Genomic DNA, 24,434 nt, shown 5'->3' with positions numbered 1-24,434 from the left:
TGAAAGGCGGGAAGGGAGACATCCTTCAAAGGCTCGAAAGGCGGCATCTGGAGAGCAATTAGAACCTTGTTCAGATCTCAGGGCTCTAACGGCCGCTTGTACGGAGTGCTGAGAAGACAAACTCCCCGTAGGAACGTGCGTACCTGAGGAAGTTGTCGTTTCTGAAAAAATACAGATAGCGCTGAGACTTGTCCCTAAAGGGAACTGAGCGACAACCCATTTTCCTACCTAGATTGCAGGAAGGAAGGAAACATAGACGATGCAACCGGCCAGGGAGAAACACCCTGCGCCGAGCACCGAGATAAGAATATCTTCCACGTCCTGTGGTCAATCTTGGCGGACGTTGGTATGCTAGCCTGTCTCATGGTGGCAACCACGTCCTGAGGTAATCCTGACGACACTAGGTTCCAGGACTCATACCACAACATCCTCGGCCAATTTGTAGCGACGAGGATGGCGCGGCCGCAGTCGGTCTTGATCTAGCGCAGTACTCTGGGCAACAATGCCAGAGGTGGCACCTAAGGTAGCTGGAACTGCGACCAATGCTGAACTAAGGCGTTTGCCGCCAGAGCTCGAGATTGTGAAACCGTGCCATGAAGCTGGCACATTGTTGTTGTGCCGTGACGCCATTAGATCGACGTCCGGCCTCTGTCAGCGGCGCCAGATCTCCTGAAACCCGTCCGGGTGAGGAGACCATACTCTTTCGGCCACACCTCAGCGACTTAGGAAGTCAGCTTCCTAGTTTCCACACTTGGGATGTGAATTGTGGATATGGTGGATGCCGTGTCTTCCACCCACATCAGAACCTGCCGGACTTCCTGGAAGGCTTGCCGGTTGCGCGTTCTTCCTTGGTGGTTGATGTATGCCACCGCTGTGGAGCTGTCCGACTGAAGTCGGATATGCTTGCTTTCCAGCCGCTGTTGGAAGGTTTGTAGGGCAAGATACACTGCTCTGTGTTCAAGAACATTGATCTGAAGGGTGGACTCTTGCTGAGTCCACGTACCCTGAGCGCTGTAGTGGAGAAAAACTGCTCCCCACCCTGATAGACTCGCGTCTGTCGTAACTATCGCCCAGGATGGGGATAGGAAGGACCTTCTTTTTGACCAAGAGGTGGGAAGAAGCCACCACCGTAGAGATTCCTTGGCCGCCTGAGAAAGAACGACGACTCTGTTGAGGGACGTCGACTCCTCGTCCCATTGGCGGAGAATGTCCTATTGTAGTGGACGCAGTAAAACTGCGCGAAAGGAACTGCCTCCATTGCTACCATCTTACGTAGGAAGTGCATGAGGCGTCTCAATGTGTGCGACTGGTTCTTAAAGAAGAGCTTGCAGCCCGTAGTGAATGCTGTTTGTCTAGCGGAAGCTTCACTATCGCTGAGAGAGTAAGAAACTCTATGCCTAGATATGTTATCGATAGGGTCGGGGTCGGATCTGACTTTAAAAAGTTGATGATCCACCCAAAACTCTAGAGAGTCTCCAGCGCAACGTTCGGGCAGTGTTGGCATGTTTCCTAAGAGAGTGCCTTGACAAGTAGATCGTCTAAATACGGGATCACAGAGTGACCCTGAGAGTGCAGGACTGTGACTACTGCTGCCCTGACCTTGGCGAAGACCAGTGGGACTGTCGCTAGCCGGAAGGTAGAGCTACGAACAGAAGGTGTTCGTCTCCTATAACGAAGCGTAGAAACGCTAGTGCTCTGGATCAATCGGCACGTGTGGATAAGCATCCTTGATGCCTAATGATGCTAGGAAATATCCTTGGGACCTTGAGGCGATGACATGGCGGAGGGATTCCATCCGGAACCGCCTGGTGTCCACGAGCTTGCTGAGCATTTTTAGATCCAGAACGGGACGGAACGGCCCGTTGTTATAGGTACCGCAAAGAATTTGGGGTAAAAACCGTGACCTTGTTCCTGAAGAGGAACGGGGGTCATCACTCTTTCTGCCTATAGAGTGCACCCTGTTTGCAGAAGAGCAGCGGCTCGGCCGGGAGGTGGAGAAATTCTGAAGAATCGAGTTGGAGGACGAGAAGTGAGCTCTATCCTGTACCCGTGAGACAGAATGTCTCACACTCAATGGTCATTGACCTATGGCAGCTAAATATCGCCAAGGCGGGAGAGCCTGCTACCGACCGAGGCCGCAAGTCATGAGGAAGCCGCCTTGGAAGCGGGTTTTCAGACTGTCGCTTTTTTGGGCGTGACTGAGCCCGCTAAGAATCTGAGCTCCTCTGATCCTTTTGAGTCCACATTGGACGAGGAAAAATGGGACCTGCCCGAGCCTCGAAAAGGCCGAAAACCCCGACTGCCTCTTGCTCTGTTGGGGTTTGTTGTGTCCGGGCTGAGGAAAGGATGAATCCTTACCCCTGGACTGTTTAATGGTTACATCCAACGCTCACCAAACAGTCGGTCAGCAGAAAAAGGCAACTGGTTAGGCAACCTTTTTTGGAAGCAGAATCTGCCTTCCATTCACTTAACGAGCAGACCAGGCTCTGCTTAAAAACACGGAGTAGCGGAGGCTACCGCCGCACGGTTCGCAGAGTCCAGGACAACCTGAATCGCGTAAGAAACAAATGCAGACATTTGAGAGGTTAAGGATGCCACCTGCGGCACAGATGTACGTGTAACCGTGTCAATCTGTGTAAGACAAGCTGAAATAGCTTGGAGTGCCAAAAGGGAGAGAATGCCGGAGCCAACGGTGCGCCGACAGCCTCATAGATGGCTTTCGACCAGAGATCCATCTGTCTGTCAGTGGCATCTTTGAGTGCAGTTCCATCTCCCATTGCAACTATGGATCTAGCTACCAGCCTGGAGATTGGAGGATGCCGCTTGGGACACTGGGTCCAGTCCTTGACCAAGTCAGGGGACAGGGATAACGTGTATCCTAAGCCGTTTGGAGAAGCGCATATCTGGATAAGCGTGGTGTTCCTGGACTGCCTCTCTGAAGGCAGAGTGGTCCAGAAAAATACGTGAAGCTGACTCCTCCACTGGAGGAGCTGTGAGAAATAACCCACATTCTATAGATGGACGCTATAAGATTATTTACTATGGCGTCACGATCAGGTGTATCCAGATTGAGAGCGGTCTCAGGATCAGAATCCTGAGCCGCTACTTCCGCCTCATTACACAGCGAGTCCTTCTGCTAGGACCCTGATGAAACCGAGGCCGCTCATAGTGAGCCCGCTTAGGCTGTCTGGGACTGACGTCCGTGCAGAGCCGTGACTCTGGGATGCGTGTGACATTCCCGGAGCTGTTAGTTGTTCACACTGAGGGGGGCCATGGATCAATGATTCAACAGTGCCCATATTGTGAGAGACATGTCCGGACTGCTAGGCTTCTAGTATCATAGCCATAGTCTCAGAAAAACTGTCAGTAAATACTGCAGACACCGTCCTCATCCCCTGGCCATTAGTGCATACAATGGGAGTCTATGTAACCTGCCGGCCGTATAGCCGTACATGCTGTACCAGCTGTATAGAAAAAACATGTGGTTCTGCACCTTTGTTTTACACAGAGAATATGCTGATAACTCCTCCGCATAATCCAGGAGGGTATATACAACGTGCGACCAAACAGTGCAATGTATATAGTACAAGCATATCTATAAGTGCACTTCTGCACTAGTGGGGTTAGCACCACAGGTGCTGCTTAACGCCTGTTGCAGCGATTGTGTGACTATCAGAATGCCAGGGTCTTCCACACTTGTCTCTGTATTACAGAAACTGACACTAATGGCTGCCGGCGTCCTTGTAGAGAAGGAAGCCGTGGGCGTGCCTGAGAAAGTGCGGGAATCCGGATTCACAGTGCACACAGTGAGAGGGGTGGAGTATGCAAAACATACTCCAGCTCTCAGCGCTGCAGTGCTATGCAGCGTCACGCCCCTACCCTGACTGTCAGGGCTGTGGGCGGTAACGAAGGGAGACTAGGCCCAGAAGCCGGGGACTCGAGTTAACAGCGCGGCCGCCGTAAAAGCGCGGGCCGCGCTGAAGTCCCCGGCGCACCACAAGTGCCAGCCGCGCCGCAGTCCCAGCGGCCGGCGCGACCGATTCTAGAAGTGGCCAGCGTCCCGCCCCTCTCCTGACTGGCAGGTCTGGGGGCGGGAACGAACGGAAGCAGGCCGCAAAAGCCGGGGACTCTAGTTATCAGCGCGGCCGCCGTAAAAGCGCAGGCCGCGCTGAAGTCCCCGGCGCACTACAAGTGCCAGCCGCGCCGCAGTCCCAGCGGCCGGCGCGACCAATTCCCATAAGTGAGCCTGCTTCAGCGAAGCTGAATGAGGCCATGGCACAGGCGCCGCAGCGCTGATGTCCCCCGGCGCACTACAACACCCAGCATGCTGCGGTGTGAGCGCCAAATGCACGGGGACACAGAGTACCTTGAGGAAGCAGGGCCATGTCCCTGATGTACTCCGCTCCATCCAGCATCTTCTCCAGGGGCTGTAGATGGAGCACGGTCTCAGTGCCTGGAGACCGGTAAATCCCACTTCACCCAGAGCCCTGTAAAAAGGGATGGGGAAGGAATCAGCATGTGGGCTCCTGCCGCCGTACCCGCAATGGGTACCTCAACCTTACAAACACCTCCGACATACAGTGGGGTGAGAAGGGAGCATGCTGGGGACCCTTAGTATGGGCCCTCTTTTCTTCCATCCGACATAGTCAGCAGCTGCTGCTGACTAAAAAGTGGAGCTATGCGTGGATGTGTTGCCTCCTTCGCACAAAGCACAAAACTGGTGAGCCAGTGATCCCACTGGGGGTGTATAGCCAGAAGGGGAGGGGCCTTACACTTTTAAGTGTAATACTTTGTGTGGCCTCCAGAGGCAATAGCTATACACCCAATTGTCTGGGTCTCCCAATTAGGAGCGAAAAAGAAAGGAGGCTTCTACTCAATACTGAGCAAATGGTCTGAATACTTATGACCATGTTATATTTCAGTTTTTCTTGTTTAATAAATTTGCCAAAAATTCTACATTTGTTTTTTATTTACCAAATGGCTGCAATGAAACAAAGAGTGAAAAAGTTAAAGGGGTCTGAATACTTTCTGCATCCACTGTACACTCCCTGACAGAAGTTCTGTCGCTTATCCATGTTATGTAAATAAAAGCTTACTACCAGACTTTAAAGTCATCCATTGGTTTTATAAATTACTCTTTTGAAAGCTGAAACCCTCCCAAATTTGGTTTAGGTTATGAAAATAAAGTTGCTGCAAAGCTAGAATATTGATCATTTAATGAAGGCAGAAAGGTCAGATTTTGGCAAGACAAACGTTTTGTCGCCTTGTCATATAATGCACCCATACCTAGTTTACATCCTCACCTGTGCTTACTAAATGATCGGTTAAGTGGGTGTGTATAAAAAGAAACCCAGCACCCCAGACCTTCAATTGAACTGCAACGTGACCTCTGACATGGCAAATATCCACCCTGCGACCAAAGCCTTGATTATCAAGAGGCTGAAGACCAAATCCACTGCAGAGGTGGCTGGCACCTTTAATGTGTCACAACGTCAAGTACAAAGAATTAAAAAAAAAAAAAAAAAAAAAATGGATTTGAAGAGACTGGAGATGTTTTTGACAAGCCCAGATTCAGCAGACCCCGCAAGACAACTGCTCAGGAGGAACGTTTGTTGGTTAGAAAATTCAAAGCCAGCCCCTCTTCCACTGCAGAAGGGCTCCAACAACAGGCCTGGTCACCTCAAGTCCATGTGTCAACTAGAACAGTTTGTAGGATTCTCTCTCGAAATGGCCTCCATGGTCGAATCAGTGCCCAGAAGCTAGCACTAATCAAAAGGAAATTATATAAAAATAAAAAAAAAAATAAAAAAAGTGTGGCATTTGCCAAGTCCCACAGCCTGCTAAACAGATGGACGCTGGATACGTGGCAGAAGGTGGACTTAGCTGATGAATTTTCAGTTGAATTACACCACAGCCACCACAAATACTGCAGGAGACCTACTGGAGCCCGTATGGATCCAGAAAACAGTTAAGTTTGGTGGTGGAAAGATCATGGTCTGAGGTTACATTCAGTATAGGGGTGTGCAAAACATTTTCAAGGTGGAAGGCAATATCAATACCCTAAAATATCAAGAAGTATTAGCTACCTCTTACATTCCCAATCATAAAAGGGGTCAAATTCTGCAGTAGGATGGTGCTCCATCTCATACATCCATCTCTACAACAAAGTTCCTCCTGGCAAAGAAGATCAAGGTGCTCAAGGACTTGCCAGCCCAGTCACCAGATATGAACATCATTGAGCATGTTTGGGGTAGGATGAAAGAGGAAGCTTGGAAGACAAAAACAAAGAATCTAGATGAACTCTGGGAGGCATGTAAGACTGCATTCTTTGCTATTTCTGATGACTTCATCAATAAATTGTATAAATCATTGTTGAACCGCATGGATGCAGTCCTTCAAGCTCATGGAAGGCACACAAAATATTAAATATGGCTCTAATAGTACCACAACTTCATTCACCAATGTTATGCAACATATCTTGTATTAGAAGTTAATTGTTTGAATTTCACATTACTTTCTGTGGGCGACAAAACTTTAGTCTTGCCAAAACCTGACCTTTCTGTGTTCATTAAGTGATCAATATTTCAGCTTTGCAGCAACTTTATTTTCATAATCTAAACCAAATTTGGGAGGGTTTCAGCTTTCAAAACAGTAATTTATAAAACCAATGGATGAATTTAAAGTCAGGTTATTAGCTTTTATTTACTTAACATGGATAAGCGACAGAATTTGTCAGGGAGTGTATATTATCTCAATCCTATTGACAATTTATGGGGAAAAGCTGAAAAGGCAGGTATGAGCAAGGGAACTTACAAACATGGCTCAGTTACACCAGTTCTGTCAGGAGGATTGGGCCCAAATTCCTACCAACCATTGTGAGAATCCTGTGGAAGGATATCCAAAACATATGACCAAAGTCATACAGTTTAAGGTCAATGTTACTAAATACTAATGAAATGGATGGTAACTTTTGAATTTGCAGAAAGTAATAAAAATGCCTTGAAAACATTGTCTCATTCTGGCATTTGGTAAATTTATATATCATTTTGTTTCCTAATTGACCTATAAATGGGAAAGGATTATTCCAATTTTATGTCAGATAGTGAGAAAAACATGCAGCGGTGTCTTTATAGAGGTTGGGGAACCTACGGCCTGCGGGCCGTTTCCAGCCCGTGATGACTTTTTCTGCGGCCACATTCCTGGGTACCGCAGTGCTTGGGCAGCAACCACGTTTTTGCCGGCTATCGGCCCTTTAAATTCCACTGCATGATGCGAGGAAGTACACGCACACTGGCCTGTGCGTAGATGCTAGAATGAACGAGCTCCTTACAGATCCTGATTGCAGCCCTTATATTGTAACAGACTCACTACTGAAGATGCTAGAACGTACGGGCTCTTTCCGGGACCTGACTGCAGCCTGTACATTCTAGGCTCAACCCTGGCCTGTGTTAGCAAGCTCAAGGCTTACCTTGTGGGCGGGGTAACCAACGCGCTGCGCTCCAGTCACAGAAGAGGTGCAGCAGATTTACCGGACTCCCTGTTGTACATGCCTCCCGGACCTGTGGTGTGTGACGGCTCCTACTCCCCTCCAGTACTGTGAGTCCGCAACCCATCGCTGTCATCCCCCCCGCCCAGTGCTGTGTATCCCCTAGTACTGTATGTACCCCCTAGAACTGTGTGTAACTCCCACTGCTGTCCGTGCTGCCACCTAGCGCTCTCCCTTCTCCAGCATCTCCTGTGATGTATACACCTTTCCTGTGATGTGCACGCCACAGCCCCTCCTGTGATGTATACACCTTTCCTGTGATGTGCACGCCACAGCCCCTCCTGTGATGTATACACCTTTCCTGTGATGTGCACGCCACAGCCCCTCCTGTGATGTATACACCTTTCCTGTGATGTGCACGCCACAGCCCCTCCTGTGATGTATACACCTTTCCTGTGATGTGCACGCCACAGCTCCTCCTGTGATGTATACACCTTTCCTGTGATGTGCACGCCACAGCCCCTCCTGTGATGTGCACGCCACAGCCCCTCCTGTGATGTGCACGCCACAGCCCCTCCTGTGATGTGCACGCCACAGCCCCTCCTGTGATGTGCACGCCACAGCCCCTCCTGTGATGTGCACGCCACAGCCCCTCCTGTGATGTGCACGCCACAGCCCCTCCTGTGATGTGCACGCCACAGCCCCTCCTGTGATGTGCACGCCACAGCCCCTCCTGTGATGTGCACGCCACAGCCCCTCCTGTGATGTGCACGCCACAGCCCCTCCTATAATTTATGCGCATCAGTGTCTCCTGTGATGTGTATGTCCCCAGCCTTTCCAGACCGAGACAAACCTGGAAAAGTAGTTGTGAGAACAAGATCAATATCACCAAACATCACAGCCGCACCAAAGAGAAGCAGCTCCTGCCACCACAGTAGGGGTGAGTTCATTAATTGTTTGACCAAATATAGCAGGGTAGTTCTCAAGATAATTGTGTGTGGCTCCCGAAGGTTGGTAGAAAATTCCAAATGCCCGCCGGCAGTAAAACGGTTCCCCAACCTGTTATAGATAGTGGATGGAAACTTCTGGTTTCAACTATATGAGGGAGTCGGAATCAGGGAAAATGAGAGTCGGAGGTTTGGCTTACCGAATTCACAGCCCTGAGTATGACACTTAGCAACAACACACTTGTAGGACAACTACATTGAACCTGTGGTGCAATGAGTAACTGGTATTAGCCCTCATTAACAGACATTGAGGTCCTCCAAGACTGCGTGTGTGTTTATGGGGATGTTTGGGTCTTAAGTAGTGCTGGGCAACCCGAACTGCACAGACCTGGAACACAGACCTCTCAGGGAAGCCCATGTTACTGTTCAGTCTCGGCAACCCAGACAACAACAACAACAACAACAACCAACAACAGAAGAAAAAAAAAAGGGGGGGGGCAGGGAAGCAGTGGGGATTAAAGCAAGACAATCATATTTAAACACGTCTCTGCGTGGCTGTCACACTACTTCTGCTCATTAACTCAAATATTCACCGCATCCCCCCAACCACACTCTCTGACATCACCTGCAATTGGTTGCAGTCAGACTGTCAGCATCTGTGATTGGTTGCCCTCACAGTAGCTGTCTGAATGCCAGAGCGGAGTGTAAAAATAAATAAAAAATAGAAAAAATGGCGTAGGGTCTCCATTATTTTCATACCCAGCACATATAAAGCAGACAGCTGGAGCCCGCAGCATTGCACGTTATTTTGGATGTGTATCAAAATACAAGGGACCCCTATCCGGCTTGCTTTTTTTTTTTAACTAAAAAAAAAAATAAATAAAATAAAAATAAATTAATATATAAATAATTGAAAAAAATGGCGTGGGGTTTCCCTCAATTTTGATAGCCAACCAAGGTAAAGCAGACAGCTGGGACCTGGTATTCTCAGGCTGCAGAGGCCTATGGTTACTGGGCCCTTCCCAAACTAAAGATAGAAGTCCACAGCTGGCGCAGAATTGGATAATCTATTAGATGCGCATATCCTGGGACTTACCTGGCTCAGGTTGCCCTGGTGTGGTGTGGATAACATCTGTGATTTGTCAAAAACACAGATGTCATCAAGCTCGAGATTAGTATGGGGTAGGGGTCTATGAGACCCCCCCCCCCATTAGTAATTGTGCAAGTAAAAAGAAATAAAAACAGAAAAATGCTTTATTTATATAAAAACCCCACCCTCGTTCTCAAATTTATTAACCTCAAAACACCCCTGCAGGTCTGTTGTAATCCACACAAGGTGCCACGACGATCCAGTCTCTGCTACATCCAGAAGTTACAGTGCACGGTTACATTAGAAAGCATGACCGATCACTGCGGTATCAGGGAAACAGAGGCGGAACTGCAGCTGTAAAAGCAGGGACGTTAGAGAGTTCTCATGAGGTTACAGCTGGCTGTTCCCACGGTACCCTGGCTGTGATCTAAGGAGAACTCATTGACCTCACTTCAACCTTGGGCTTATTGACAGCTGTGATGTTTTTCCTTAACCCCTTATATTACCCCAGTTTCCACAGCTCCAGTGCAAATCAGAATGATCCAGGTAAAAAGCCAGGATTGACGCATCTAATGGACGCGCCAATTCTGGTGTGGCTGCGGGCTGCATAAGCAGTGTGACAGCTGTGCAGAGACTTTGTAAGCATAATTTTCCTGCTTTAATCCCCATTTTGTTTCCTTTTGCAGCCCCCTAGCCCTTACTAACACAATTTTATAACACTCAAGTTCGGGTTCCCATAGGCTTATATGGGGTTAAGCATCCAAGGTCAAGTAAGGACCCAAACCAGAATTTTCTTTAAAGTCCGGCGAGTCTGCGAGTTCACCCATCTCTAGTCTTAAGCTCTAAAGGCCGCTTTACACGCTACGACATCGCTCCAGCGATCTCGTTGGGGTCCCGGAATTTGTGACGCACATCAGGCCGCTTTAGCGAGGTCGTTGCGTGTGACACCTATGAGCAATTATGAATCGTTGCAAAAACGTTCAAAATCGCTCATCGGTGATATGGGGGTCCATTCCCAATTATCGTTGCAGCTGCAGGTACGATGTTGTTAGTCGTTCCTGCGGCAGCACACATCGCTATGTGTGACGCCGCAGGAACGAGGAACATCTCCTTCCCTGCAGCCGCCGGCAATAAGAAAGTAAGGAAGGAGGTGGGCGGGATGTTACGTCCCGCTCATCTCCGCCCCTCTGCTTCTATTGGCCAGCCGCTTAGTGACGTTGCGGTGACGCCGAACGAACCGCCCCCTTAGAAAGGAGGCGGTTCACCGGCCACAGTGACGTCGCTAGGCAAGTAAGTAGTGTGACGGGTCCGCGCAATTTTGTGCGCCACAGGCAGCAATTTGCCCGTGACACACAAACGATGGGGGCGGGTGCGCACACAAGCGATATCTGTCACGATATCGCAGCGTGTAAAGCGGCCTAAAGACATTTTGATTGGTATTGACTTTTCACATTTTTGGGAGTCAATTTTTAGCCGACTCCACTATCTGTTTCATAAGGAGAAAGCTATTATCCCTTTTTTTTCCCTTTTTCTTTTTAGTTTTCCTAAGTGTATGAATTTAGAAAAGGTGGACGAATACATAAAACATATTGCATTACCAGGAAGGAGGTGATGGGTCTTATACATAATTTAGTATGCAGATTTCAAAACACTATAACTTTGACATGAGAAGTGCATAAAAATGGAGCAATTGAAAGGTGGCACCTACACCATTAGCCAAAACTGACCATTACGGGCATCTTACAAACCAACCTCACTCAAGGCACTCTCTTACCTTTCCAACATAATTTCCTTTTCCATTATTATATTGTCACTGGCCTTCACCACTCGCTCCCACTCATAAACAGTAGGATGAAATCCAGTAGCGCACACTGATGCAGCAGAATAGTCTTTCACAAACTGGAAGACAGGTTAACAGAAGTGAGCCACAGAGGAAGAGATATAGGGTCACTAATGGGAAGACCCTGATAGACAGAAATTAGTTACCTGCAGTTTCTCCAATCTCACATTGTCTGTATACTGTTGCTTCAATTTCCAAAAGTTATTTTCTGCTGCTGGCTGGGTGCTACATGAATCTGGCTGCCAGATGTGACATTGAAGATTTAGAGGTGGGTTTCTATCTCTTTGGGTTAGCGCTCCTCTAATTTCCCTGCTTTCAGGAAGAGCCTTGTATTGCTCAGCATCTCTACTCATAGCTGCTGTAGGGAGCTCAAATCTACTATCTGTGCAAATGGTATTTAACAAAGCAGACTGGTTCATGGTGGGTTCAATATTAGGCATTTCAAACTTTCTATTGTCTTCAATTGTAGAAGGCTCTGCTTGTGGTACGTAGGGAGATCCATGTCCATCTGATTCTGCAGGAAGCCCTGCTCTATCACATATTCTTACGTTACTTGATGTTGTCGCTATGGTGGAGGGCACAACATGTGCCATTGGAATGATCACTTGGCTTCTGATAGGTTGAACGGAAAATCTACCACTGGAATTGAAGAAATCTAAAGAAGGGAAAACATAAGTTGGTAACATGATGGATCCTCCTGTTTACTAGTTGGAAGAGGGAGGGAAAGGGATGGGAGGGATAACTGCTTCACCAGTGCCTTATGACTGCCCTAAAAAGAAGCTTTTATCAAGTGAACTTAGGGATTGGATGGGTGGGTGATAAACATCTGATCAGTGAGCTGCAATGAACCCTAATGCCGGCGTCACACGGTACGATATATCGGGCGATATGCCGTCGGGGTCACATTGTTAGTGACGCACATCCGGCATCGTTTGCTATATCGCACCGTGTGAGACCTCCGAACGACTGTGAACGAGCAAAAATACTCACCTTATCGTTGCTCGTTGACACGTCGTTCATTTTCAAAATGTCGGTCCTCAATTCTGTGCTCCAGTTGTTCATCGTTCCCGTGGCAGCACACATCGCTCCGTGTGACACCCCGGGAACGACGAACACAGCTTACCTGCGTCCCACCGACAATGCGGAAGGAAGGAGGTGGGCGGGATGTTACGTCCCGCTCATCTCCGCCCCTCCACTTCAATTGGGCGGCCACTGTGTGACGCCGAACGTCCCTCCCTCTTCAGGAAGAGGATGTTCACCGCCCACAGCGACGTTGTCCGGGAGGTAAGTGCGTGTGACTGGGGTTAACGACTTTGTGCGCCACGGGCAACTAATGGCTCGTGACGCACAAACGACGGGGGCGGGTACGATCGCTCGTGCGATGATAGATCGTCCCGTGTAACGCCGGCATAAAGCAGCCATGGGCGGCTGCACAGTAGCAATAAATTGATGTCCATGTAATACATGGAGGAGCAAAGTCTACCTGAGATGTGACCATTATATGCCGTGATTCTTGGCTATAGTCAACAGTGGATTAGGATCCAGAACTGGGGGACATATGAACAGAGATTTACCAATAGGGACTTTCCGTTTAAGAAATTGTAACTCACCATCACCATGTTCAGACATTCCTTCAGGAAGACTCACATCTTTCTGGGTAATATGACATGCAGAGGTTCTAATGAGAGGTTTTACAGACATTTGATGAGTCTGCCAGTCTGTGTAGGAAGGACCACTACCATGCTTATGCTTAACCGCTCCAATGCCTGTTCCTGAAAAAAGAGTAATAGCAAGTTTTATAGGACAACATAAACAAAAAACAAAGAACTTGACAATAAGAACGGCTCACAGACCTGACATAAAGGGCTGTTGGAACCTAGAATCTTTGTGTCCATCCCGAGCCGCCATTGCATTCTAAGGATCTCAACATTAAAATAATATATTAGATATTACAAAATATTCTTGTTATACAAAATGTTAAGGGGGGCAATTAAGAGGGGAATTTTGTTACTTACCGTAAATTCCTTTTCTTCTAGCTCTTATTGGGAGACCCAGACGATTGGGGTATAGCTACTGCCCTCCGGAGGCCACACAAAGCACTACACTAAAAAGTGCAAGGCCCCTCCCCTTCTGGCTATACCCCCCCGTGGTATCACGGGTTCTCCAGTTTTAGTGCCAAAGCAAGAAGGAGGAAGCCAATAACTGGTTTAAACAAATTAACTCCGAATAACGTCGGAGAACTGAAAAACCGTTCAACATGAACAACATGTGTACCCGCAAACAACAATAAAATTCCGAAGGACAACAGGGCGGGTGCTGGGTCTCCCAATAAGAGCTAGAAGAAAAGGAATTTACGGTAAGTAACAAAATTCCCTTCTTCTTCAGCGCTCTATTGGGAGACCCAGACGATTGGGACGTCCAAAAGCTGTCCCTGGGTGGGTAAAGAGATACCTCATGTTAGAGCTGCAAAACAGCCCTCCCCTACGGGGATGTCACTGCCGCCTGCAGGACTCTTCTACCTAAGCTGGCATCCGCCGAAGCATAGGTATGCACCTGATAATGTTTGGTGAAAGTGTGCAGACTCGACCAGGTAGCTGCCTGGCACACCTGTTGAGCCGAAGCCTGGTGTCGTAATGCCCAGGACGCACCCACAGCTCTGGTTGAGTGGGCTTTTAGCCCTGAAGGGACCGGAAGCCCCGCAGAACGGTAGGCCTCTAGAATTGGTTCTTTGATCCATCGAGCCAGGGTGGCTTTAGAAGCCTGCAACCCCTTGCGCGGACCAGCGACAAGGACAAAAAGTGCATCGGAATGGCGCATGGGCGCCGTGCGGGAAATGTAGATTCTGAGTGATCTCACCAGATCTAGCAAACGTAAGTCCTTTTCATACCGGTGAACCGGATGAGGACAGAAGGAAGGCAAGGATATATCCTGATTAAGATGAAACGAGGAGACGACCTTAGGGAGAAACTCCGGAATGGGGCGCAGCACTACCTTGTCCTGGTGGAACACCAGGAAGGGAGCCTTGGATGACAGAGCTGCCAGCTCCGACACTCGCCGAAGCGATGTGATCGCAACAAGAAACGCCACTTTCTGTGACAGGCGAGAAAAGGAAACTTCCTTCAGAGGCTCGAAAGGCGGCTTCTGGAGAGCAACTAGTACCCTGTTCAGATCCCATGGATCTAACGGCCGCTTGTACGGGGGCACAATATGACAGACCCCCTGCAGGAACGTGCGCACCTTAGGAAGACGTGCTAGACGCTTCTGAAAAAACACGGATAGTGCCGATACTTGCCCTTTAAGGGAGCTGAGCGACAAGCCCTTTTCTAACCCCGATTGCAGGAAAGAAAGAAAAGTGGGCAATGCAAATGGCCAGGGAGACACTCCCTGAGCGGAACACCAGGATAAGAAAATCTTCCACGTTCTGTGGTAGATCTTAGCAGAAGTCGACTTTCTAGCCTGTCTCATTGTGGCTACAACTCCTTGGGATAATCCTGCAGACGCTAGGATCCAGGACTCAATGGCCACACAGTCAGGTTCAGGGCCGCAGAATTCTGATGGAAAAACGGCCCTTGGGACAGTAAGTCTGGTCGGTCTGGCAGTGACCACGGTCGACCGACCGTGAGATGCCACAGATCCGGATACCACGATCTCCTCGGCCAGTCTGGGGCGACGAGTATGACGCGGCTGCAATCGGATGTGATCTTGCGTAACACTCTGGGCAGGAGTGCCAGAGGTGGGAAGACGTATGGGAGCCGGAACTGCGACCAATCTTGAACTAAGGCGTCTGCCGCCAGAGCTCTTTGATCGCGCGACCTCGCCATGAATGCCGGGACCTTGTTGTTGTGCCGGGACGCCATTAGGTCGACGTCCGGCACTCCCCATCGGCGACAGATTTCCTGAAACACTTCCGGGTGAAGGGACCACTCCCCTGCGTCCATGCCCTGGCGACTGAGGAAGTCTGCTTCCCAATTTTCTACGCCTGGGATGTGAACCGCGGATATGGTGGATGCTGTGTCCTCCACCCACATTAGAATGCGCCGGACTTCTTGGAATGCTTGCCGACTGCGCGTCCCTCCTTGGTGGTTGATGTATGCCACCGCTGTGGAGTTGTCCGACTGGATTCGGATCTGCTTTCCTTCCAGCCACTGTTGGAAGGCCAGTAGGGCAAGATACACTGCCCTGATTTCCAGAACATTGATCTGAAGGGTGGACTCCTGCGGAGTCCACGTCCCCTGGGCCCTGTGGTGGAGAAACACTGCTCCCCACCCTGACAGACTCGCATCTGTCGTGACCACTGCCCAGGATGGGGGCAGGAAGGATCTTCCCTGAGACAATGAGGTGGGAAGGAGCCACCATTGTAGAGAGTCCTTGGCCGTCTGGGAAAGAGAGACTTTCCTGTCCAGGGACGTTGACTTCCCGTCCCATTGGCGGAGAATGTCCCATTGAAGTGGGCGCAGATGAAACTGCGCAAAGGGAACTGCTTCCATGGCTGCCACCATCTTCCCGAGGAAGTGCATGAGGCGCCGTAAGGGGTGCGACTGGCCTTGAAGGAGGGATTGCACCCCTGTCTGTAGGGACCGCTGCTTGTTCAGCGGAAGCTTCACTCTCGCTGCTCGAGTATGAAACTCCATGCCAAGATACGTTAGCGACTGTGACGGTGACAGATTCGACTTTGGAAAGTTGATGATCCATCCGAACGTCTGTAGAGTCTCCAGCGTAGCATGTAGACTGAGTTGGCATGCCTCTTGAGAGGGTGCCTTGACAAGTAGATCGTCTAGGTAAGGGATCACCGAGTGTCCCTGAGAGTGCAAGACTGCTACCACCGCCGCCATGACCTTGGTGAAGACCCGGGGGGCTGTCGCCAGACCGAATGGCAGAGCTACAAACTGAAGATGGTCGTTTCCTATCACAAAACGTAGAAAACGTTGATGTTCTGTAGCAATTGGCACGTGGAGATAAGCATCTTTGATGTCTATTGAGGCAAGGAAGTCTCCTTGAGACATTGAGGCAACGACAGAGCGGAGGGTTTCCATCCGGAACCGTCTGGCGTGCACATGATTGTTGAGCAGCTTTAGATCCAGAACAGGACGGAACGAGCCGTCCTTTTTTGGAACCACAAAGAGATTGGAGTAAAACCCTCGCCCTTGTTCCTGAGGCGGTACAGGGACCACTACTCCTTCCGCTCTTAGGGAGTCCACCGCCTGCAGCAGGGCATCTGCTCGGTCTGGATGTGGAGAGGTTCTGAAGAACCGAGCTGGAGGACGAGAACTGAACTCGATTCTGTACCCGCGAGACAAAATGTTTGTCACCCACCGGTCTTTGACCTGTGACATCCAAATGTCGGCAAAGCGGGAGAGCCTGCCCCCGACCGGAGATGCGGAGGGGGGGGGCTGGAAGTCATGAGGTAGCCGCTTTGGAAGCGGTTCCTCCATTTGCTTTCTTGGGGCGTGCGTGAGCCCGCCAGGAATCTGAGACTCTTTGCGTCCTCTGAGTCCCTTTGGACGAGGAGAATTGTGTCTTGCCCGAACCTCGAAAGGACTGAAACCTCTGCTGCCATTTTTTCTGCTGAGGTTTGCTTGATCTGGGCTGGGGTAAGGAAGAGTCTTTACCCTTGGACTGCTTAATGATGTCAGCCAATGGCTCGCCAAACAGTCTATCTCTAGACAAAGGCAAGCTGGTTAAACATTTTTTGGAACCAGCATCTGCTTTCCAGTCCTTTAACCACAAGGCTCTGCGCAAAACTACCGAATTGGCGGACGCCAATGAGGTGCGGCTGGTAGATTCTAGGACCGCATTGATAGCGTAAGACGCAAACGCAGACATCTGCGAGGTAAGGGACGCCACTTGCGGCACCGCTGGATGTATGATAGCATCCACCTGTGCTAAACCAGCTGAAATAGCTTGGAGCGCCCATACGGCTGCGAATGCTGGAGCAAACGACGCGCCGATAGCTTCATAGACAGATTTTAACCAAAGGTCCATCTGTCTGTCATTGGCATCCTTAAGTGAAGCGCCATCCTCCACTGCAACTATGGATCTAGCTGCAAGTTTGGAAATCGGGGGGTCTACTTTTGGACACTGGGTCCAGCGCTTGACCACATCAGGGGGGAAAGGAAAACGTGTATCCTTAGAACGTTTAGAGAAACGCCTTTCTGGATGAGCGTCGTGTTTCTGGATTGACTCTCTGAAGTCAGAGTGATCCAAGAAAGCACTCAATTTACGCTTGGGATAGAGGAAACGAAACTTCTCCTGCTCTGCAGCTGCCTCCTCTGCAGAAGGAGCTGGGGGAGAAATATCCAACAGTCTATTGATGGCTGAGATAAGCTCGTTTACCATGGCGTCCCCATCCGGGGTATCCAGATTGAGAGGGGTTCCAGGATAAGACTCCTGATCACTCTCTTCAGACGCATCACAGGGCGACTGATTGCGCTGAGACCCTGAGCAGTGTGATGACGTTGAGGGTCTTTCCCAGCGAGCTCGCTTAGGGTGGCTGGGGCTATCATCTGAGTCATAATACTCAGCCTGGGAAGCCGGGGACCCCCTTGCAGTCTGGATTAATTCCAACTGAGGGGGATTAGAGGACAGAGACCTCGCCGTGTCCATAGACTGAGCCCCAGTCATGGATTGCAAAGTCTCAAGGATTTTTGCCATAGTCACAGACATTCCATCAGCAAAAACTGCAAAGTCTGTCCCTGACACCGGGGCAGGACTTACAAGCGTCTCAGCCTGGGTCACTACCCCTCCGGACTCCGGCTGGCGAAGCAGCACCGGATCTGAGCATTGCACACAATGGGGGTCTTTGGAACCTGCTGGTAGAGCAGCCCCACATGCAGCACACGCAGTGTACACAGCCCTAGCCTTGGCAGCCTTGCGTTTTGTGGATGACATGTTGCTGCCTCCTCAGAGCGATCTGGGGTATCCAGCCAGGAAGCGACCTCACAGTGCAAGAAATAAATAAATATATATATCTGGTGACACAGTACACCAATGCACACTGAGGCACTAGAGGGGCCAGCTGAAATGCCGCTTACCGCCCGCTTAAGAGCGGGTGTGTGGTCTCCAAAAGCCCCCTAGTCCAGGTCTCCCAGAGCCTTGCGTCCTTCCTCCAGCCAGACTGCATGTAATGGCTGCCGGCGTCCTGGGAGAGGAGGGGGGGGCGGGCCCTGGGCGTTCCTGGCTAAGAGCGGGAAGCCTGCTTCCCTCTGTGCCTAGTGAGAGGGCTGGAGCATGTAAATCAGGCTCCAGCCCTCGTCGCTGCTGCGAAACAGCGTCTCTCCCCTACCCTGATTGACAGGGTGGGGGCGGGAACGAAGCGGAGCTAGGCCGCAAAAAGCCGGGGACTAAAGTTATAAACGCCGCCGCCGTAAAAGCGCGGTCGGCGTGTCCCCGGCGCACCACAAGTCACAGCAGCGCCGCCCGATCCAGTGGGGGTCGGCGCTGCGTTCCCACAACACAAAGTCCCCCAGTAAACTGTAGGAACACTAACTCCAACGTTACGGTCCCCGGCGCACTACAACACCCAGCCAGCCCGGAGTGTGTCTGTGCCTGCCGGGGACACAGAGTACCTGTATGATTCAGGGCCATGTCCCTGATTGTACTCCTGCTCCGTATCCATCAGGTGCTATGGGTCTGTGGATGGAGCCCGGCGTCAGAGCTTAGAGGCCGGCAGGATCCCACTTCCACAGAGCCCTACAAGGGGATGTGGAAGGAAAACAGCATGTGGGGCTCCAGCCCCTGTACCAGCAATAGGTACCTCAACCTTACAACACCATCCACGGGTGAGAAGGGAGCATGCTGGGGGCCCTATATGGGCCCTCTTTTCTTCCATCCGAAATAGTCAGCAGCTACTGCTGACTAAAATCTGTGGAGCCATGCGTGGATGTCTGACCTCCTTCGCACAAAGCTTGAAAACTGGAGAACCCGTGATACCACGGGGGGGTATAGCCAGAAGGGGAGGGGCCTTGCACTTTTTAGTGTAGTGCTTTGTGTGGCCTCCGGAGGGCAGTAGCTATACCCCAATCGTCTGGGTCTCCCAATAGAGCGCTGAAGAAAATATAACTATATTCAATCATGTTTTTTGTTTATCTTACATCGTGGATGAATTTATCCATTTTTAATCAAATGAAAAACTCCTTTAGGGTACATTCCCACGACCAACGTAACTGCGGGTTTTCGCTGCATCCAACACGCTGTGTTGTACAGTACAAGCACAGTGGATGGTGTGTTCCCATGTCCACTGTGCTTCCTTTTAACGCTGCATAAAGTGATCTGTGGCACGCGTTTGCTATCCACACCAGGAGAACACAGCGAAAACCCGCTGTCAGTAATAATGATTTTGGGCACGTACAGTGCATTCTCCCGCACAGGACACTAGCGTCTCCGCAAAAGGAATGATGTTGCATCCAGAACACCAGGTATTTTGATCGTGGACATGTACCCTTAAAGTGAAGCCGTCATTGGACCCAAGCTGCTCACACCACAGACAGCATGAATCAAAGCGTGGCTGCAGATGTGATGCCAGGTATGTTTTCCTCGGAAACGCTAGAGTGTTTCAGAGAACATATAGTTTGAAAAGCCATCCAGGGACTATGGGAAGAGACCTAACTCATCTGAATCGGCAACAAGGGGACTACATGACAGAGGGCAGGGGCCTTACTGCCCGAGAGGGCGCGCGTGACAGGGGGCCTTAATGCCCGAGAGGGGAAGTATATAACAGGGGGCTTACTGCCCGAGGGGAGGGAAGTATATGACAGGGGGGCTTACTGCCCATGAAAGGGGGGGGGGGAGGGGGAGTATACGAATGGGGCTCACTGCCCGAGCGGGGTGTATATGACAGGGGGCTTACTGCCCGAGCGGTGTGTATATGACAGGGGTCTTACTGCCCGAGGGTGGACTACATGACAGGGGGCTTACTGCACGAGGGGGGGGGGGGCTAGTATATGACAGGGGGCTTACTGCCCGAAGGGGGTGGGGGTGAAGGGTGGGGGTGGGGGAGTATATAGCAGAGGGTGTGGGGTGAGCATACAGTACAGACCAAAGGTTTGGACACACCTCATTCAAAGAGTTTTCTTCTTTATTTTCATGACTCTGAAAATTGTAGATTCACATTTAATTCATAGTTTTGATGCCTTCAAACATGTGGAAGGAAATGCTTAACAAAAAATGCATTAAACAACTGAAAATATGTCTTACATTCTAGGTTCTTCAAAGTAGCCACCTTTTGCTTTGATTACTGCTTTGCACACTCTTGGCATTCTCTTGATGAGCTTCAAGAGGTAGTCACCGGAAATGGTTTTCACTTCACAGGTGTGCCCTGTCAGGTTTAATAAGTGGGATTTCTTGCTTTATAAATGGGGTTGGGACCATCAGTTGTGTTGTGCAGAAGTCTGGTGGATACACAGCTGATAGTCCTACTGAATAGACTGTTAGAATTTGCATTATGCAAGGAAAAAAGCAGATAAGTAAAGAAAAACGAGTGTCAGTCCAAAAAATTGGGAAAACTTTGAAAGTGTCCCCAAGTGCAGTGGCAAAAACCAAACGCTACAAAGAAACTGGCTCACATGAGGAAAGGAAGACCAAGAGTCACCTCTGCTGCGGAGGATAAGTTTATCAGAGTAACTAGCAAAAAAAAAAAAAAAAAAAAATTGCAGGTTAACAGCAGCTCAGATTAGAGACCAGGTCAATGTCACACAGAGTTCTAGCAGCAGACACATCTCTAGAACAACTGTTAAGAGGAGACTGTGCAGCAGGCCTTCATGGTACAATAGCTGCTAGGAAACCACTACTAAAGGACAGGCAACAAGCAGAAGAGACTTGTTTTGGCTAAAGAAAACAAGGAATGGACATTAGACCAGTGGAAATCTGTGCTTTGGCCTGATGAGTCCAAATTTGAGATCTTTGGATCCAACCACCGTGTCTTTGTGCGACGCAGACAAGGTGAACAGATGGACTCTACATGCCTGGTTCCCACCGTGAAGCATGGAAGGGGAGGTGTGATGGTGTGGGGGTGCTTTCCTGGTGACACTGTTGGGGATTTACAGTGCTGGCCAAAAGTATTGGCACCCCTGCAATTCTGTCAGATAATATTTAGTTTTTTCTTGAAAATGATTGCAATCACAAATTCTTTGGTGTTATCATCTTCATTTATTTTGCTTGCAATGAAAAACACAAAAGAGAATGAAACAAAAATCAAATCATTGTTCATTTCACATAAAACTCCAAAAATGGGCCAGACAAAAGTATTGGCACCCTTAGGCCCCTTCTCCACTAGCGTTTTTTTAATCACAGCGATACTCGGCTCAAAATGTGAGTCGAGTATCTTGCGTGTGATCTGCGTGATATATGCGTACAGTGTGTGTTTTTTTCCTCACATAGCATCCATATGACATGTGAGCGTCATGCGGGTGCTATGTGAGTTTTTAGGTAAGCAGCGTCAGACTGGCTACAGGAGAAATCTCCTGTAAAACCAGTCCTGGCCGCGGTTACCTGCACTCAGCTCCAGAGCTGTAATCTGAGCTCCAGCGTTCTGCTGATCTGTCTGCAGCTGTGCTGACCTGACCAGCAGTCGCCGGGGAATCCATCACTCGGCGCTCGCTGTTCAGGCTGCAGTCTGGAGCTCAGGGGACAGCTCGGGGATCAGTGCAGGTAACAGCGGTCAGGCCTGGTTTTACAGGAGTTTCCTCCGGTAGCCAGTCTGACCCGGTATGCAAGTGTCAGGATCCGTGTGACATGCGCATGCCACCCGGATTCTGACTTGCATGAGGGTGACTGAGCTGAGAATCGCATCAAATCGCAGCATGCTGCGATTTCATGGAGAGCCTGTGTAGAGTCCTTAAAAAACGGGGAAATGGAGACAGCCTCATAGGAAACCATTTGCAAGATTGCAATCCGTTTCTCAAGGCGAGGAAATATGCAGGACAAAAACGCTAATGGAGAAGAGGCCTTAGCCTAATACTTGGTTGCACAACCTTTAGCCAAAATAACTGCGAACAACCGCTTCCGGTAACCATCAATGAGTTTCTTACAATGTTCTGCTGAAATTTTAGACCATTCTTCTTTGGCAAACTGCTCCAGATCCCCGAGATTTGAAGGGTGCCTTCTCAAAACTGCCATTTTGAGATCTCTCCACCTACATTATGCTGCAAAATTTGTTGGTAGTCTTCAGACTTCATAATGCCATGCACAGGGTTAAGCAGTCCAGTGCCAGAGGCAGCAAAACAACCCCAAAACATCAGGGAACCTCCGCCATGTTTGACTGTAGGGACCGTGTTCTTTTCTTTGAATGCCTCTTTTTTTTTTCCTGTAAACTTTATGTTGATGGCTTTTTACCAAAAAAAAGTCTCATCTGACCAGAGACCATTCATCCAAAACGTTTTAGGCTTTCTCAGGTATGTTTTGGCAAACTCCAGCCTGGCTTTTTTATGTCTCGGGGTAAGAAGTGGGGTCTTCCTGGGTATCCTACCATACAGTCCCTTTTCATTCAGACGCCGACGGATAGTACAGGTTTGACACTGTTGTACCCTCGGACTGCAGGGCAGCTTGAACTTGTTTGGATGTTAAGGTCCAGTCACACTAAGCAACTTACCAGCGATCCCAACAACGATAGGGATCGCTGGTAAGTTGCTAGGAGGTTGCTGGTGAGCTGTCACACTGCGACGCTCCAGCGATCCCACCAGCAACCTGACCTGGCAGGGATCGCTGGAGCGTGGCTACACAAGTTGCTGGTGAGCTCACCAGCAACCAGTGACCAGCCCCCAGTCTCCTAGTTACAGCACACATCAGGTTAATTAACCCGATGTGTGCTGCAGCTAAATGTGCACAGAGCAGGGAGCAGCGCACAATGCTTAGCGCTGGCTCCTTGCTCTCCTAGTTACAGCACACATCGGGTTAATTACCTGATGTGTGCTGCAGCTAAATGTGCACAGAGCAGGGAGCAGCGCACAATGCTTAGCGCTGGCTCCTTGCTCTCCTAGTTACAGCACACATCGGGTTAATTACCTGATGTGTGCTGCAGCTAAATGTGCACAGAGCAGGGAGCAGCGCACAATGCTTAGTGCTGGCTCCTTGCTCTCCTAGTTACAGCACACATCGGGTTAATTACCTGATGTGTGCTGCAGCTACATGTGCACAGAGCAGGAGCCGGCACTGACAGTGAGAGCGGAGGAGGCTGGTATCAAAGGTAAATATCGGGTAACCAAGGACAGGGCTTCTTGGTTACCCGATGTTTACATTGGTTACCAGCCTCAGCAGAAGCTGGCTCCCTGCTCACTGCACATTAGTTGTTGCTGTCTCGCTGTCACACACAGCGATCTGTGCTTCACAGCGGGACAGCAACAACTAAAAAATGGCCCAGGACATTCAGCAACAACCAACGACCTCACAGCAGGGGCCAGGTTGTTGCTGGATGTCACACACAGCAACATCGCTAGCAACGTCACAAAAGTTGTTCGTTACCAGCGATGTTGCTAGCGATGTTGCTTAGTGTGACGGGGCCTTTAGTCGAGGTTCTTTATCCACCATCCGCACAATCTTGCGTTGAAATCTCTCGTCAATTATTATTTTTCTTCCACATCTAGGGAGGTTAGCCACAGTGCCATGGGCTTTAAACTTCTTGATGACACTGCGCACCGTAGACACAGGAACTTTCAGGTCTTTGGAGATGGACTTGTTGCCTTGAGATTGCTCATGCTTATTCACAATTTGGATTCTCAAGTCTTCAGACAGTTCTTTGGTCTTCTTTCTTTTCTCCGTGCTCAATGTGGTACACACAAGGACACAGGACAGAGGTTGAGTCAACTTTATTCCATGTCAACTGGCTGCAAGTGTGATTTAGTTATTGCCAACACCTGTTAGGTGCCACAGGTAAGTTACAGGTGCTGTTAATTACAAAAATTAGAGAAGCATCACAGGATTTTTCAAACAGTGCCAATACTTTTGTTCACCCCCTTTATGTTTGGTGTGGAATTATATCCAATTTGGCTTTATGACATTTTTTTTCATTGAAGACAAATTAAATGAAGATAATAATACCAAAGAATTTGTGATTTCAATCATTTTCAGGAAGAAACTGAG

General features: G+C 49.6%; 1 protein-coding gene across 4 annotated transcripts in view; it reads right to left on the bottom strand.

The window, feature by feature from the left end:
• The window catches only part of CEP85 (centrosomal protein 85), a 162,880-nt gene that overhangs the window by 132,877 nt on the left and 5,569 nt on the right, over positions 1-24,434 (bottom strand). For 2 of the 4 annotated variants that reach the window (XM_075351101.1, XM_075351104.1), the window contains exons 2-5: positions 13,217-13,285; positions 12,974-13,135; positions 11,510-12,018; positions 11,298-11,422 (exon numbers count right to left, since the gene is read on the bottom strand). In XM_075351101.1, coding sequence (XP_075207216.1) covers positions 11,298-11,422; positions 11,510-12,018; positions 12,974-13,135; positions 13,217-13,271 — 851 coding nt within the window. In that variant the 5' untranslated portion in view covers positions 13,272-13,285. The remainder of the gene's footprint in view (positions 1-11,297; positions 11,423-11,509; positions 12,019-12,973; positions 13,136-13,216; positions 13,286-24,434) is intronic. The other 2 variants (XM_075351102.1, XM_075351103.1) reach the window with 2 other exon arrangements.

This window comes from Anomaloglossus baeobatrachus, chromosome 5, assembly GCF_048569485.1.
Source record: "Anomaloglossus baeobatrachus isolate aAnoBae1 chromosome 5, aAnoBae1.hap1, whole genome shotgun sequence".
Classification (NCBI taxonomy): Eukaryota; Metazoa; Chordata; class Amphibia; order Anura; family Aromobatidae; genus Anomaloglossus; species Anomaloglossus baeobatrachus.
This window is presented reverse-complemented; position numbering and strand designations above follow the sequence as displayed.